We start from the raw sequence: 15472 nt of genomic DNA, 5'->3' as shown, positions 1-15472 counted from the left end.
TTCGGTTTTCCCTCTTTGTGCTCTGCTAGGGTTTAACTCCTTCTTCATTTTCTCATTTTCGGTTTGCTCTTCCATTGCCATGGAAGGCTAAATTTCTGGACTAAGTTCCTTTGGTAATGTATCACAACTCTTGAGGTTTTGTTATTAATGCATTTTCGGTTTCTTTATTGTTGATTTCTTCTATCTTATTTCTGAATATGGTTTGCTTAATTCCATTGCTTAGAAACTGGTTGGTTGAGTTTATCTTCACTTAGTTGATTTACTCTCTCTAGTGCATGAATGTTTAGTTCGTGTGAATCTGTTAATCGTTTCATGCTTATACTGATTTCGCCTAGTTTGAGGTTTAGGTTCTGGAACTTTGAATTGATTATCACTTAGTTAATTGATTCTCAACAAATTCGGAAGTTAATGGTTGGAATCCGAAAATAATCTTTTGAAACCGAGGATTTAGTTGTGAACAAACGAACCAAATGGATTTAGCCATTTTGTTACATTGTTTAACTACTGTTTATGGATTTGATTTATGTTCATACTATCCAACAACAAAAACCCCCTTGTGTGTGTGAGTATAAGGTGTGTGAAGCTTTACTTGAAATATAATCCTTGGGAAACCACCTAGGAGTCACTTCCTAGTACTGTAGTTTTTAATTGTTATATTATTTATATCGGGTACGACCTCGATCAATGATCTTCGGCCAAATATCAACTTTCCTTTAGGTCAATTAATACTCGCATGAATAATCATACACACTTACATCTAATATTCCTCATGAGTTATATCCATGAGAGAGGTCACTTTGGCGACATTTCACTTCAATTGCTCACTTGAAATAACAGACAACTTAATGGATAACAAAATAATAACCAAAGTTAATGCACAAAGATACCAAAGCCCCATAAATCTTAAATTTACCTTTAAAAAAAATTGCTTGGGCGAGCCTTATGTCGCCCATACTCTCGCTAGGGCGAAAATAAACGATACTTCTGTTTAATTCTCGCTTGAGCGAGAGCACAACAACTAGAACACAAACATGACAGTTTCTACATGAGTTCTATCCGAAAAAACCACCCAAAAAAAAACATCAGAAAATTATTGATTCAATTCGAATCTATCTATATGCACATGGAAAACGATAAATTTCTATCATAATCAATCCATGGCATAGATAAATCATCAAACCCAAAAAAAGAAAAATTAATCCAAATTTGGGGAAGAAAAGGAAATACTTCAGAAGACCAAATTTCACACATGAATCAAATTAGGGTGGCTCTGATACTAATTAATGGATTTCTCTGTATAATCATTTAAACTAAATGCGGAAAACCTAATGATCAGGGCTTTGTTCCTATAACAAAATGTTTATGCCCATACATAAACCCAAATGCAACAACCCTGATCTAGACCGAAGAAACCCCAATTGAGTTCATAGTGAAGAAGAAAAGCATACCTTGATTAGCCATTTGGAATTTTCAAGGGTGTGTGGATACGAGGATCTTCCAAATGATAGAGCATGTTGGTTTTCCTTATGCTCCTTTAGAGGGGAATGAAAAGTCAATGATAGTCTGAACTGATGGAATTCTGATGGGTTTTGTAACCTTATTGACAACTCCTCATCAATCCATCTTTTTTCTCATCAGTCCCTCAACCAAACCTATTACTCTATAAATGGGAACCATAACCCATAAAAGTAACCATAGCGGTTACTACTTAAGTTGCAATAATTCTGATTCAGTCCCGTCATCAAATCAGAAATTGTCTGAATGTATCTACACTTATAATATTTCATGACACATATGCCCTTAGCCACCAAATTAATTCCTAAAGACCATTTTATATGACTAATTAAATAATGGCCATAATACAATTATAGAATATCAAATAACTGGGTAGATAGTTTTAAAATAATTATATTTAAACAAATATTTCAGAAAACTATATCATTTAAGTAAAATAGCTTACTTAATTTCTTGCACCACATACTCCTCGAAAAAAAATATATTTACTAAGCATTAATTCTTCTTTGAAGAGGGTGATAATCGTTGCTATCTTAAGAGGTGAGTACATAAAAAATAGGATGACTTAACCCTATTGTCTTTTTATATAATAAATTAAATGAGAAAAATGCATATACATATATAACACATTATATTTAGAACAAATATGTTTATATTTTTTGTTATATTATTTATAACTAAATTTTATTAAGAATTAAAATTTTAATATATTATTAAAATTTTATTGATTATTTATATGTATGAATCTCCACGAGACTTTGTCAACCAAAATTAACAACTTATACAGTCAATATAAAATAATATATACCTGACAACTCAGCTTTATTTTTATATATAAGTGCATGCTCTATGTCAATCATCTTCCAAGAAGTTACTCAGTCCTTCTTTGCTTCGTCACTTCCCCCAAGTCCCAAAGAGCTCTAATTATTTTCTCTTGTATTGTTCTTTTTGGCCTTTAATTTTCTATCTCCTTTCTCATCCAAACTACTCTTAAAAATTATAAATAATGAACAACAAGGTGCTTTCCTCAGGAATCCGGTACTCAAACTTGCCGGAGAGTTATATTCGACCAGAATCTGAACGACCTCGTCTTTCTGAAGTTTCTGTCTGTGAAAATGTTCCTGTCATCGATTTGGGTTCTAACAATCGAACCCAGATTGTGCAACAAATTGGTGATGCCTGCAAATGCTATGGTTTTTTCCAGGTGCTGCCCCTTGTTTTTATATATTTTATCTTTTTCCTGGTGCTGTTCCTTGTTCTTAATATATTTTCAAATGAGAAAATGAATTTTACATTGATAGTATAAATTTTATTTATTCTAATCATTCATATGTTGTAACAAATAATATGTGAGATATGTACCAAAAAAGAATGAAATGTGAGATTGAGGTCTATATATCACCTAAATGAAACTACAATATAGTCGTGACATTATTAGAATATATTAGAATGATCTGATTGACTATATTAGAATGTAACATAACCATATTGAGTCCCATTCAAAACAATTTTTAGTAGTACAAAATCATAATTTTAATCAAAGTAACTATAACTGTGACTTCAATAAAAAAATCACCACTACATCTGCATGTAGCAATTTAAATCATCATATCAAGCCAATCATTTAATTTCTCTCTTGACTCTATTTGAATATCTAGATAAGGGAGCTATCTGTAGTACTATAAAGTGTGCTATCATTGTTTATGATTGGTTATAAAAATTGCGTTTAAGTTAAAAAAGTAATGATCAAGTATTTTTTTGACCAATCATAAATGATGGTACATGAAATGGTACACTTTTATGGGACAGCATATGTTCACCTATCTAAATAATTATGTGTTAGTATTTTTCACATGTTAACATAAGATCCATCTCCAGGAATAATACATTGTAGTACTTACTCACAATAATCATATCAACAACAAATGTCCTATTTAGCTGCTTTTTGTTTTGTGTGTATGTGTCTTGTTTCACCATTTTAACATTTTAAATTATTATTAATCACTCAGGTGATTAATCACGGGGTGCCTCTAGAAATAGTGAAGAAAATGGCAGAGGTTGCACATGAGTTTTTCAACCTGCCAGTGGAAGAAAAGCTGAAATTGTACTCAGATGATCCATCAAAGACAATGAGATTATCAACTAGTTTTAATGTGAACAAGGAAGCAGTGCATAATTGGAGAGATTATCTTAGGCTTCATTGTTATCCCTTGGATAAGTATGTGCCTGAATGGCCTACTAATCCTCTCACATTCAAGTAAGTCTTTCTCTGTATCCATTTATCTCAGCCTTACATAATTCAGTGGACAGGTGCTGCTGACTAGGTCGTACATTGTCACATATTTAATATTTGATCCTAATATTTATATTTATCGGGGTAAACATTATATAAATCAATATATCATTGATCATTTATTTATATTAATTTTTTGAATAATTGATAATAATTAAAAATAAATTATAGATAATAGATTCACAGTCTATAAATCCTTATAATTACTATATATATTTTTTCCTCATAATATTTATGTTATATGACACATTTGTTTTTATATAACAATAAATAAATTATGGTGTAGTACTATGCATCGTGGGCTCTCTTACATCATGCTTAGAGGATGTATAGGGACGGACGTACAGATGTAAATTTATAGGATAAAATATTTAACATATTTTCTTACAAATATATTAATTACTCATGTGCGTTAAAGATTACAAAACATTTATAAAATATAAATGAAATACAAAAATCTTATAATAAAAACATTTATAAGGTAAAAGGGTTATGTTATTGCTTTTGCTTAGAAGATGATATAAATAAATTAAAAAGTTTATAATTTCTAAATTTTGAATATATTTTACAAGTAATTTATTTATAAAAATGTTGGCAAAAAAATCTTAAATATGCGTATGAAATAAACAAATATTGAAAGTTTGGGGAGGGTAAGTAGCTCCATTCCCCAAGAGTGATATATAATATATTGATCTCATATATTTGTTATCCAAAAATGTATTATTTCATATATTACTTGATATAATTTGTTGAAAAAATATTAAATTCAAAGTTTAATAATTAAATGAGTTTCAGATGTAGAGTGAATGCAATTGAAAACATATATTAAGTAAATACGTAGACTTGTTTAATTGTTTTCGTCAGGAGTGACGTCATTAGATATTTCCGTGTTGATGTAAGCATTTTTGATTGATAAATATCCAGATCCCGATCCTTAACGCTACCCTACACAAAAATCATCTTAACGTGTAACCCTTTTATTTATTATCAAAGTTTCTGGTCGCATAAGATGTTACAGACGATGTACCAAGTGCGTGTATTAACATATGCTCTTGTCCCATCGGTCGGTGCACACTTTTGAACAACTTTTTAGTATATGTATGGAATTTTTAAAAGTTCCTAAATTATATTTCGGTGGGGTTCCAAACCTTGACCCGAGAGGAATTGAAAAATGATTCACCTTTTGTTTTTCATATCTCAGTTCTGATTTTAAGATGCTATTTTTATTATAATATATTCATAAATTAAAATTTGAATATTTATATATTGTTTTTCTAAAACAACTAACATTGTCAATATCATTTATCTATATAACTTTATTTAAAAATTGAATTTAATATTTATACATTTTTTTCTAAAATAACTTACATTATCATTATATTTATCTATATAATTTTGTTTAAAATCAACATATTATTAGTGTATAAAACACTATAATCATATAGATTGTTTTCTGTTAGAAGTTACCAACTTTTATTTATCAACATTTTTATTATTATATACTAACACATCTTAATATCTTATAGAAAAATATTAATAATTCTTTAACTTATGTTATTATATTATAAATAGGAGAGAATCCACTTATTTTAAGATTAAGTTTATAAAACTCTTATAAATATACTCTCTATCTTAGTTATCAATTCTAGAAAAATTTAATTGCTTGAATTAGTGAGTCATTATATTTTCTTAAAATTAATGGTTAAGATGTAAAATAAGTTTTATTCTCTCATTATAAATTATATGGATTGTGTCTCATTTTAATAAATCGTATATTTAATAACTCATATTCTATGTTAGCACACTATTTAATGCTATAAAAGCAAAAATAGCTGATATGCCTTGATTATTTGAAGCAAAATAATATGAAAAAACATAAAAGAAAATACTAAGGTGTCAATTAAAATGGATGACAGGTTCGAGTAAGGATCTTCCATATGTTTAAAAAAAATAGAATTTGATAAAACATATTCATCTTTTCAATTATAATATATATTTCATTAAAAACAAAAGAAGAAACATAAAATGTCCTCTTAACTAGTGTTGTTAGAGCAGGATCGGACCGGATGGTCCGACCGGTCTGACCGCTGACCGGACTTGAAAATGGCTCTGGTTTGCCATCTTAACGAATGAGAGTTGAACCGCTTTGAACCGGAAAAAATCCGGTCCGACCATGTTAAACCCGGTTAAACTGGATTAACCCGGGAAGTAAACCGGACGGCTCACCTAAAAATAAAAAAGTGGGACAATGCAATATTTTGTTTTACTACGATCCAAAAAAAGATAAAGAGGTATTATTTTAATATAATTATACATAATTATTAATTATATAAAGTTTTACATTTATATATAACTATATATTTATAAATAAAAATTATTAATTATGTACGAAATCACCTGTCAGACCGGACGGTTTAACCGTTTAAACCGGTTAAACCTAATACGGAACCTCTGCTGGTTTAACGTCGGGATGGGGTTTCATAAAATTAGGGACGGTATTCCAATAGGATTAATAATAAAGTTCATTAATATGGCTATATATATATCATTTATCTATTTATTCGTCATTATTAATATGATTTTGTTCACTGTCTATTTTACTGCTATAAAATTAGTTATTAATGCTAACGGCATAATTGAAAACTAGTTATTAATATTTTTTTCAATTTAAAAATGAATAAAGAAATATGAAATAAAAAATATCCAAACAAAAACATTAGGAGGACCTTTTATAGGAATAATAACAATGAAACATTGTTAAGGGTAATAGGTGTAGAGAAGAGAAAAAGATAATAAATTTGGGAGCATACTTTCTATTCCATAATTTATGTTATTTCATGTGTTATTATCTATATGTTTTTTGTTTGGAGATCAAAATTACTTTACCATCATAGAAAATCTTGAGGTGATAACTTTTTTGATCTTGGCAGGGAAGTGGTAACAAATTACTGCAAAGAAGTTAGGGAATTGGGGTTCAGAATACAAGAATACATATCAGAGAGTTTGGGCCTAGAAAAAGATTACACGAGGAATGTTTTAGGGGAACAAGGGCAGCACATGGCAGTGAATTACTATCCACCATGCCCAGAACCAGAACTTACTTATGGATTACCAGGGCACACTGACCCAAATGCACTCACAATTCTACTCCAAGACCTTCATGTTGCTGGACTTCAAGTTCTCAAAGATGGCAAGTGGCTCGCTGTTAATCCTCACCCTGATGCCTTTGTCATTAACATAGGGGATCAATTGCAGGTATCAAAACATTTATAATATTGGGAGCCAAAATTGTTGTCCAAGTTCGGTATCTCATTCATTATAGAAGTAAAACATGAATTTAATACATATTAACTTTATATTTTCTTAGTAATGAGAATAAATAGTACATTAAGTGGTACAATCAACAAAGTGTTTGTCTAGTAGTTTAATACCCCACTGTACACCGGTGTGACCAAAATGTCAAAATTCGGTTCCTGGGAGCGGCAAAGGCAGTCACATACCCCAAAATGAATTAGTTTTTTACCGAAAAGATAAGAAGATGCCTAGTACCAAAAAACATTAAGTGATACATATTTTGAGAGAGAATATGATAACTTCTAACTCCCTGTAATTGTGTGACACTCATTTTAATATTGGACTTGAATGATTGCAGGCTTTGAGTAATGGGCTTTACAAGAGTGTTTGGCACCGGGCTGTTGTCAATGTTGATAAGCCTAGACTTTCTGTGGCTTCATTTCTTTGTCCATTTGATCATGCATTGATAAGCCCAGCAAAACCACTCACAGGAGATGGAACTGGAGCCATATACAAAGGATTTACATATGCAGAATACTATAAGAAGTTTTGGAGTAGAGACTTGGTGGACCAAGAACACTGTTTGGAATTTTTCAAGAACAACTAGAGCAGTTGAGGGAGATAAAAAGAAATTAATGTATTTGGCAAAACCAATGTCTTTATATGTTGTCAAATTTCACACCCTCTTCATTTCTTCTTATCTTATCCTCACTCCTATGAAGCATGTGTTATTGTCAAATCTGTATTTCTTTAGCACTTCTATTGACTGTGCCTTTGCTTAATGCAAATTGAAGTTGGTCACAGAATTATAAGTCTCAATTATTCATGAATTTCTATGTTTGCAAGGCTGAAGTAGTTATTCTTTTTTTCCATTTGGAGATAGTCACACCTTTCTTCAGAAGTAAGCATGACCTTGTAGCTTTATGGTATGAAGAGCAAAATGTGATGCAATATTCATATGTTGAAGACTTGAACCTTCAAATTTCTTATCTTTTCCTATTCATTCTTGTTCTATGAGAAGCATTAAGGAGTTAGCTGTATTTTAAGTTTTAGCAAAACAATGTACCAAAACATTAAAATAAAATGAGTTAGTTGTATTATAAGTCTAACATTTTCTCATATAACAATTCTCAATAAATGACAATCTCATAAACCAACTCATAAATCATTTGATATAGGCAGAAGAATATAATGAACTTCTCATTATTCAATTTCCTGGTGTATTACATTTTCCGGAAAAGCTGGTTAGTAAGTAGAACAACAATCACAATCACAATCTTAAAATCCAAATGCAGATTATATGAATCCATAGCAAGGAATTTAAACCTTCTTGAGAAATTCCATGATGTAGGTGTTGAAAGCACTGCCGAAAACTCGAAAACCTTCGAATCCAGCACCCTTAGCCAAGGCCTCAAATTCTTTCTCTGTTCTCTCTTTGCCACCAGGGTTATGAGCCAACATGATCACATCAATGTGAACCACACCCTTTGTGGCCAAGCTAGTGTCTGGAGCCACTGGAAGAATGCATTCAGCCACAATTACCTTACCATTCTCTGGTAGTGCATCATAACAGTTCTTCAAAAACTTCAAGCAGTGCTCATCACTCCAGTCATGACAAATCCACTAAATGCATAAATAACATAAATGTCATTAGCATAAAGAATTGAAACATTATTTAAGGTATTGAAAAGTAAATGTTAATTTTTTTCCAATCCTAGAGACTAGAGTTATAGTAAAGAAGGTAGAGATGTTATCACTTGTAAAATTCACCTTCATAAAAACAGCATCAGCCTTTGGAATACTGACAAACATGTCTCCACCAACATGCTCCACTCCTACACCAAACACCAATGTCAAATTTTAAGTTAGAGTGTAATATTTATACAGTATAAATATTTATACACAATCATTATATCATTCACCTTTTATTTGTATTACTATTCGTTAAAGAGCCAATGATGATAAAACATGAACGATGGATGATTGGATGATAGTGTATAAAATTCATACACCGTTAATGTTTTTCTCTTTAAATTATATTATTTCTCAAGAAAATGTCATAAGAGGTCCAAGTTGGGTAACCAATAAAAGTACCAAGCAATATTTTTCAAATAAATAAAGCCTAGCAGTCTAGCACTAATTGCTGATAAGAATACCTGGATAAGATGGAGCATCTTCAATGACATGTGGTAAATCAAAATTAATGCCCTTTAAATTAGGATACTTAGAGACAATCCTACTGATTACAGCACCAGTTCCACCACCAACATCAACTACAGATTTAAGAGTCTCAAAGCCAGTGTAAGTCTCAAGAATTTTCTTCATTGTGATTGTAGAGTGATCAGACATACCCTTGTTGAAAACCTTGTTGAATCTTGGATCTGTGCCATGGTAATCAAAGGCTGTCATTCCATATGCCTTGTTAAATGGAATGCCACCTTCAAGTACTGCATCTTTCAAGTAGTACCTATAGGAGCACAATCATGCTAACATCTTAATAAAACGTTTACCAAATGATTTAATTCAACATTTAAGCATAACTCTTTTTTTTTAAAGAAGCATAACTCTTCTTATTTGACAGAATCTTTTTCATTTTTCTTCAGTGTGGATAAAGGTGATACGTGAAACTCATATTTCAAAAAAGTCGTTTTAGTGCTTGGACTTTAATTTGTACTAATGTTATATATAATAACTAGAGTTTGATTTAGTGATATAAGATTTCAAAGCATCTTCGAGTATTATAATAGTTAAATATTCAATTTCTAATAGCGATATTTGTTAAGAGGAGAACCACATACTCAGAAAGTTATTACTTATTTATAAGATGAGTAATATTATTACTTATACCAAAAAATACTTAAGTGTTAGCTCAACAGGAAGGAAATGGCATAGGGCCTCCAATGAGATAAGCAATATTATATTTAATCTAAATCTTCAGAAATTAGATTCAAGAATTCATCCATTAGCATGTGTATTTCTTTCTCCATCCATGAAGGTAACTTGAATCAGTCGTACATTTTTCTAATACTATATATAGAATCATTCAAGTTTAAATAGTGAATTTTGATAACATGTATTGATTTAAACCATTGAATGAAATGAATTGTTAAGATCATTTCACTCAATTGATAAATCTGTAGAAAAATTGGTCCAAATTCATACACAATAGAGAAATCTCTCCGCGTAAAGTCATATACAATATAGGTTATTTAAAGCACTGAGTTGAGTAGTAATAAAAAATTGGAAACGTTCGTCTAGTAGTGTAATATCGCAAAAGATTTATAAATATTATATTAGGCCAAAGTACAAAAGTAAAATGTTTATTCATGTGACCATTACTCATTCTAAGGAGTAGTCACATATTCTAAAAAAATTAGTTTTTTTTTATTCACAAGGTAAGTGAACATCCTTTATTATACACAAAAAAAAACACAAATTCTAGTGCAATGGTTGTTGTGTTTGAAATATTTAGCTATTAATCACGGAGACAAGTAATTTTGACAATGTGATATATTGTCAGTTTTAGCTAAGCTAAATCACTCAGCTTTTAATTGAATATTTTAAATGAACAACTAAAAAGATTCTTAAAAATATATTCATACACCTCTTTGTATGCAAGATTAAGCAAATATATTATTTGACTAAAGTACATGGTTCACTTTCATCATCAATTATGTTAGTTCAACTACTCAACTTATGTAGATAAGCATGCATATGAAATAGAAAATGGAGAACAGAATATTGTTGGTAAAGTAGACGGCCAAATATGAAAGGTGGATTTCAAACTATTCATATTGGAAAGGGCAAAAGAAGATTGGTTCACACTCAATAATCAATATGTGGTGGTGGTAGGTAATGTGGTGATAGGTTACATCTCATAGTGTGTGGGTCCTTGTTCTCATTTCTACACCAACTTTGAGTGAAACTTTGAATTCGAGCAAAGTGCTTGTGGGGTCAATCCCTTCCGTGTAAGCAATAATAATAATAAATAAATAAATAAATATAAAAATAAAGGCATGCGTTCTTCTTCAAGATATAATTCTATTAACAATATGTTAATTAAATGGTGTGAGATTTCACTATATTCTTAAGGTCAAAAGTTTGATTTCTGAAAATGACACTTGTTGAAAGGGTAATCACAAACTCTGAAAGAGTAATTATTTACCCTAAAAAATGAGAGAATATCATTAGTAATGAAAAAAATGATAATTCTCAATTAAGGCAAGACAAGAAACTCATGCTCACGTTTAATAGGACATTTTTCTTTCAAATCTCATGTATGGCCATATAGACAAATGTGCCTATTGATCTAGATATAATTTGCAAGGACTGTTATTTATAGTAATTTTCTCATTCTAAGTAATTGTCATTCTAAATAATTGGCAATCTTCCTTCTTGCAAATTTTCTCGTTACATATAATACTGTTTTTCATAAATTTACATGGTATATATTACTTCATTCTAATTTTTTGTTGTATTAGACTTTTTTATTTAAATTTTTTAATTTTTTAATTTTTAGGTTTTATCAACAAAAAATTTCGATTATGTTATTATTTAATAAATATACTTATCATATTTTTTTATTAGTTAATTCTTTTTAGATAATGAATATGATTATTAATCAAAATACCAATACTCATATTTTTTTAAATTGTGTGTTTTGACTTTTTACACGGAATGAAGTATGAGTTTCACAATTCTATTTGTTTTTTCTTGACCGTGTGTCACCCACTAACAAACAATCCACCGTCCATTTAATGAAGTAGTTATACATTAGCATTACTAGAGGCCTAGAGCCTGTGCTGGATACTCATCCTCAACTTGTACATTAAGTATGATATATATATGTAAACTTCTATAAGACCAAGACAAAATTTTGTTGTTACTTAGTCATAGACAACATTTTGTATAGGTATAAAACATCTATACCTACAAAATATATTATGTCACTAATATATAGTTACGAATCTAGACATATGTAACCATATTATACTTAGGGGTGTAAAAATTCGGTTCAATTTTTGGTGCATTTTAGTGATCGAACCAATCAAAAACATATGGTTCGGTTCTGCTCAATTAACCGCAAATTTAACTATAAGAACCGAACTGAACCACTCGTGAATGGTTTGGTTCGGTTTAGTTCCACGGTTTTTCCATTTACTTTTTTACAAAAAATCTTCCATGAATTGAAAATTTAAAATGTATTACAAGAGATATTGTTTATCCATAAAATAATAAACATTACTACTACTATTAAAAAATATGAATCATATATATCAATAAAATTCATGATTAGTAACGTACATATGAATTAGTAAAATATATATTAGTTACATTTATAAACTAACATTTCATAAATAGTAACACATGCAACAATATATGTATAACAATATATGATATATGTTAGTTTCAGACTCAATATCACAAAAGTTATAAATATGTTCCAAATCATAAGACACTAGGAAACAATTTAGTAACTAATAACATATATAATTATAACTTCATAACAATTTAGTAACATATATAACACTACAATTCACACAAAATTGATAATTTAAGTTAGAAAATTGGTTGAAGAATTTAAACAATAATAAAATATTATTCCCTAATCCCTTGTATATATTTCTTAAATATGAAGTTCGGTTCAGTTCCAACGTTTCCTAAATTTCTAAAATCATAAATTGAATCGAACATAAACGGTTCCTTAAAAAAATAACCGAACCGACCCGTAAAACCGAACCGGACCAATTTTGCGGTTTGGTTCAGTTCAGTTCCATCGGTTTCGCGGTTTAAACCGGAACCGCTTACACCCCTAATTGTACTTATACATACGCTTTATTGTACGTTTGTAGGTATATTATCATGGATTTAATATCTATACACTGACAATGTAAGAGTTTTTTTACACCGTCAACACATCATCCACCATTGATTTGTTAACCACCATTGACTCTCAAACAAAAGTAAAACAAATCAATGGTGAATGATGTGCTGACAATGTAAAATTTACACGGTGCACAAATTTTAAACTTTATTATCATTATTATGTCTATACCAACAGTTTAATTAGTTGTCACTATAAGTGTCCACAAAGTATGAAATATATATAATGTAGTATATGAGACTCAATGACACACAAACGAAAAATATATACACACTGACATTGGTTTTTTACACTGTCACTACATCATTCGCTATTGATTTTCAGTCATTGTTGACTTTTAAATAAAAGTATTGCAAATGAATGGTGAATGATGCATTGATTGTGTATAAATCTTTACACTGTCAGTGCATACATTTTACACTCATCATTTAATGAAGTTGAAAACACATTTGTTATCCCACTTTTTATATCATTCCATATACTATTAATTTTTATTAGTTTAATTTTTTATATTTAAATTAAAATTGTAGTTATTAGATATTTTCTATCTAATTATACCCCATACAAGGAATGGTATAAAATAGTTGAAGAACATGTATTCCCTGTGTTTATTTTTTCTTAAGAGTGAGTTCAGTTAAGTGTGAGAATGCACAAATTTAATTCCCATGAAATGTGCTCACAACTAATCTTAAAGATGAAAAATTGCTTATAAAGAAATACTAACAGCAAATATATTTTAACTCAGTTAAACAAAACAGAGTTTCCCTAACTCCCTTCCCTTCTAATAAAAAACTTCAAAAAAATATAGGAATGACCATATTATAAGTCACTAAATCAGAAGAAAAAACAAGCTAGAGAGGATAAAAATTGGAAAAATTATATTTCGTACGCGTCTAGGCAGAGATAATTAATTTTAGAACATGGAATCATTTGACAATAAAAAAGACAAAGTTAAAGAAGCAGAGAAATACCAGCTTTCCATGAGAACCTTATCTTGATTCATAAGATTAAGAGCAGAAAGAGAGACACCATCTTCATTCTTGACCAAGTACTTAGCCACAGGGGCCAAACCATATAGCCTTTCAACCTTGCCATCATGGAATGTACGTAGTGAGTAACTAAGGATACTATAGCTAGCCAATAAGCGCAAAATGCGGTCCAACATGACCGGTGCATCAGGGTTTGTTGTTGGAAGGTGAGAAGCAATATCAGTGGGTGAAAGATGAACTCCAGAACCAGCTTTTGCTATGATTTCTAAAAGATCTAGCTCAATGGCTGATTTCAAAACCATGGGTAGGACTGAGGCACTGGCTAGTTGCATGGCAAAGAGGTTTGCCTCTTCATCAGATACATGGGTTGGAGTTATTTGAGTCTCACCGGTTGAACCCATGGTTGATTGAGGCCTTGGTTGATGAGAGTGTGGTGGGAAAAGAGTGGGATTTTTAGAACAACAAACAAGTACTCTGCTCTGTTGTGACCACAAAGGCTTATTATGTGTGGCTATATAATGCGTACAATTATATAAGTAGTAGTATTATTTGGATGAGGTGTGATATTGATGGATTGACATTGTAAAAAATTATATATAATCAATGTATTATTTATCTTTTATTTGGATTACTTTTTTCTTTGAAAAGTCAAACATAATTGAAAATGCGTGTAGATAATATAATAGTAGTGTAAAAAGTTGTTACACTGTCATATATACATTTTTTTCATCCATTTCTATATTTCATTACCAAGTACAACTAATTATTTCAACAAGAAATCAATTTTTTTTGAATTGATTGTATTGGTTTAATAATATAAGGTGTCATTAGATTCATATGATGTCCAAAATGTTAAGGGTTCAACTTCTCTAAGTACCATTTGTTGAAATAGATAGTCACACACTCTGAAATATATTAAATACTTATCCAAAAAAGATGAGAGTATACTCTTAATAATACCAAAAACACTACTTTTCATCTTCTATCTTTGTACCTATCAAAGTAGTCATTAAAAAAGATGACCCACTCCTTTGTAACATTAAGTATAATTGACTAAAAAAATATTTAATAATTAAATTTTAATTTAAATAATTTTTTCATCAATCGCAGATGATGGTACGTAGAATAACACAAAAGTGAGACAACAAATATACTCCCTACAAAACATGTCATCACCCTTATTTCTCTATCACATGCTTGAACACAAATCCTCATTCCAAGAGTATTCTATCTCCATGTGTCTCTCCAATAGAGTATCACTAAATAATATAAAAATATTACTTTATATTTTTTATAATTTTTTCTCTAAATAAAATAACACATTTTGATTGGTCAAAGATACCATTAGAGATACCAATGGCGAGAGAGGATCTCCCTCGCACAGGCTTAGCTTCTTTTCAGTGGGCCCCACTTCAACTACCGCTTAAGACCCCGCATAGATGTTTTGTAGGTTGGTGATTGAGATTTAATGAAATCAATAATTATAAATGTTTGAAT

General features: G+C 30.1%; 2 protein-coding genes and 1 long non-coding RNA gene across 4 annotated transcripts in view; 2 read left to right on the top strand and 1 right to left on the bottom strand.

Moving 5' to 3' along the window:
• Nucleotides 1–7932, top strand: part of LOC109328340 — an 18346-nt gene extending 10414 nt beyond the window's left edge. Inside the window, exon 3 of the long non-coding RNA XR_002105430.1 lies at nt 7712–7932. This is a non-coding gene — a long non-coding RNA (uncharacterized LOC109328340). The remainder of the gene's footprint in view (nt 1–7711) is intronic.
• Nucleotides 2386–7954, top strand: LOC109328339 (protein DOWNY MILDEW RESISTANCE 6). 2 transcript variants are annotated; one of them, XR_002105429.1, is made up of 5 exons: nt 2386–2719; nt 3525–3772; nt 6739–7063; nt 7461–7775; nt 7841–7954. XR_002105429.1 is itself a non-coding variant. In XM_019561759.1 (4 exons), the coding sequence occupies exons 1-4, from the start codon at nt 2522–2524 to the stop codon at nt 7707–7709; spliced, it is 1020 nt and encodes a 339-aa protein (XP_019417304.1). In that variant the 5' UTR covers nt 2386–2521; the 3' UTR covers nt 7710–7954. The 2 variants fall into 2 exon arrangements, 1 of the variants encoding a protein (XP_019417304.1); XM_019561759.1 differs by having other exon boundaries at nt 7461–7954.
• On the bottom strand, nt 8278–14453 carry LOC109328338 (caffeic acid 3-O-methyltransferase-like). The gene is made up of 4 exons (XM_019561758.1): nt 13958–14453; nt 9259–9569; nt 8873–8937; nt 8278–8725 (listed from the first exon to the last, which is right to left on the bottom strand). The coding sequence occupies exons 1-4, from the start codon at nt 14374–14376 to the stop codon at nt 8423–8425; spliced, it is 1098 nt and encodes a 365-aa protein (XP_019417303.1). The 5' UTR covers nt 14377–14453; the 3' UTR covers nt 8278–8422.

The sequence above is a fragment of the Lupinus angustifolius genome, chromosome LG15 (assembly GCF_001865875.1).
Source record: "Lupinus angustifolius cultivar Tanjil chromosome LG15, LupAngTanjil_v1.0, whole genome shotgun sequence".
In the NCBI taxonomy this organism is placed as follows: domain Eukaryota; kingdom Viridiplantae; phylum Streptophyta; class Magnoliopsida; order Fabales; family Fabaceae; genus Lupinus; species Lupinus angustifolius.
Note: the sequence above shows the minus strand (reverse complement) of the source record. Positions and strands in the feature narration are given on the sequence as shown.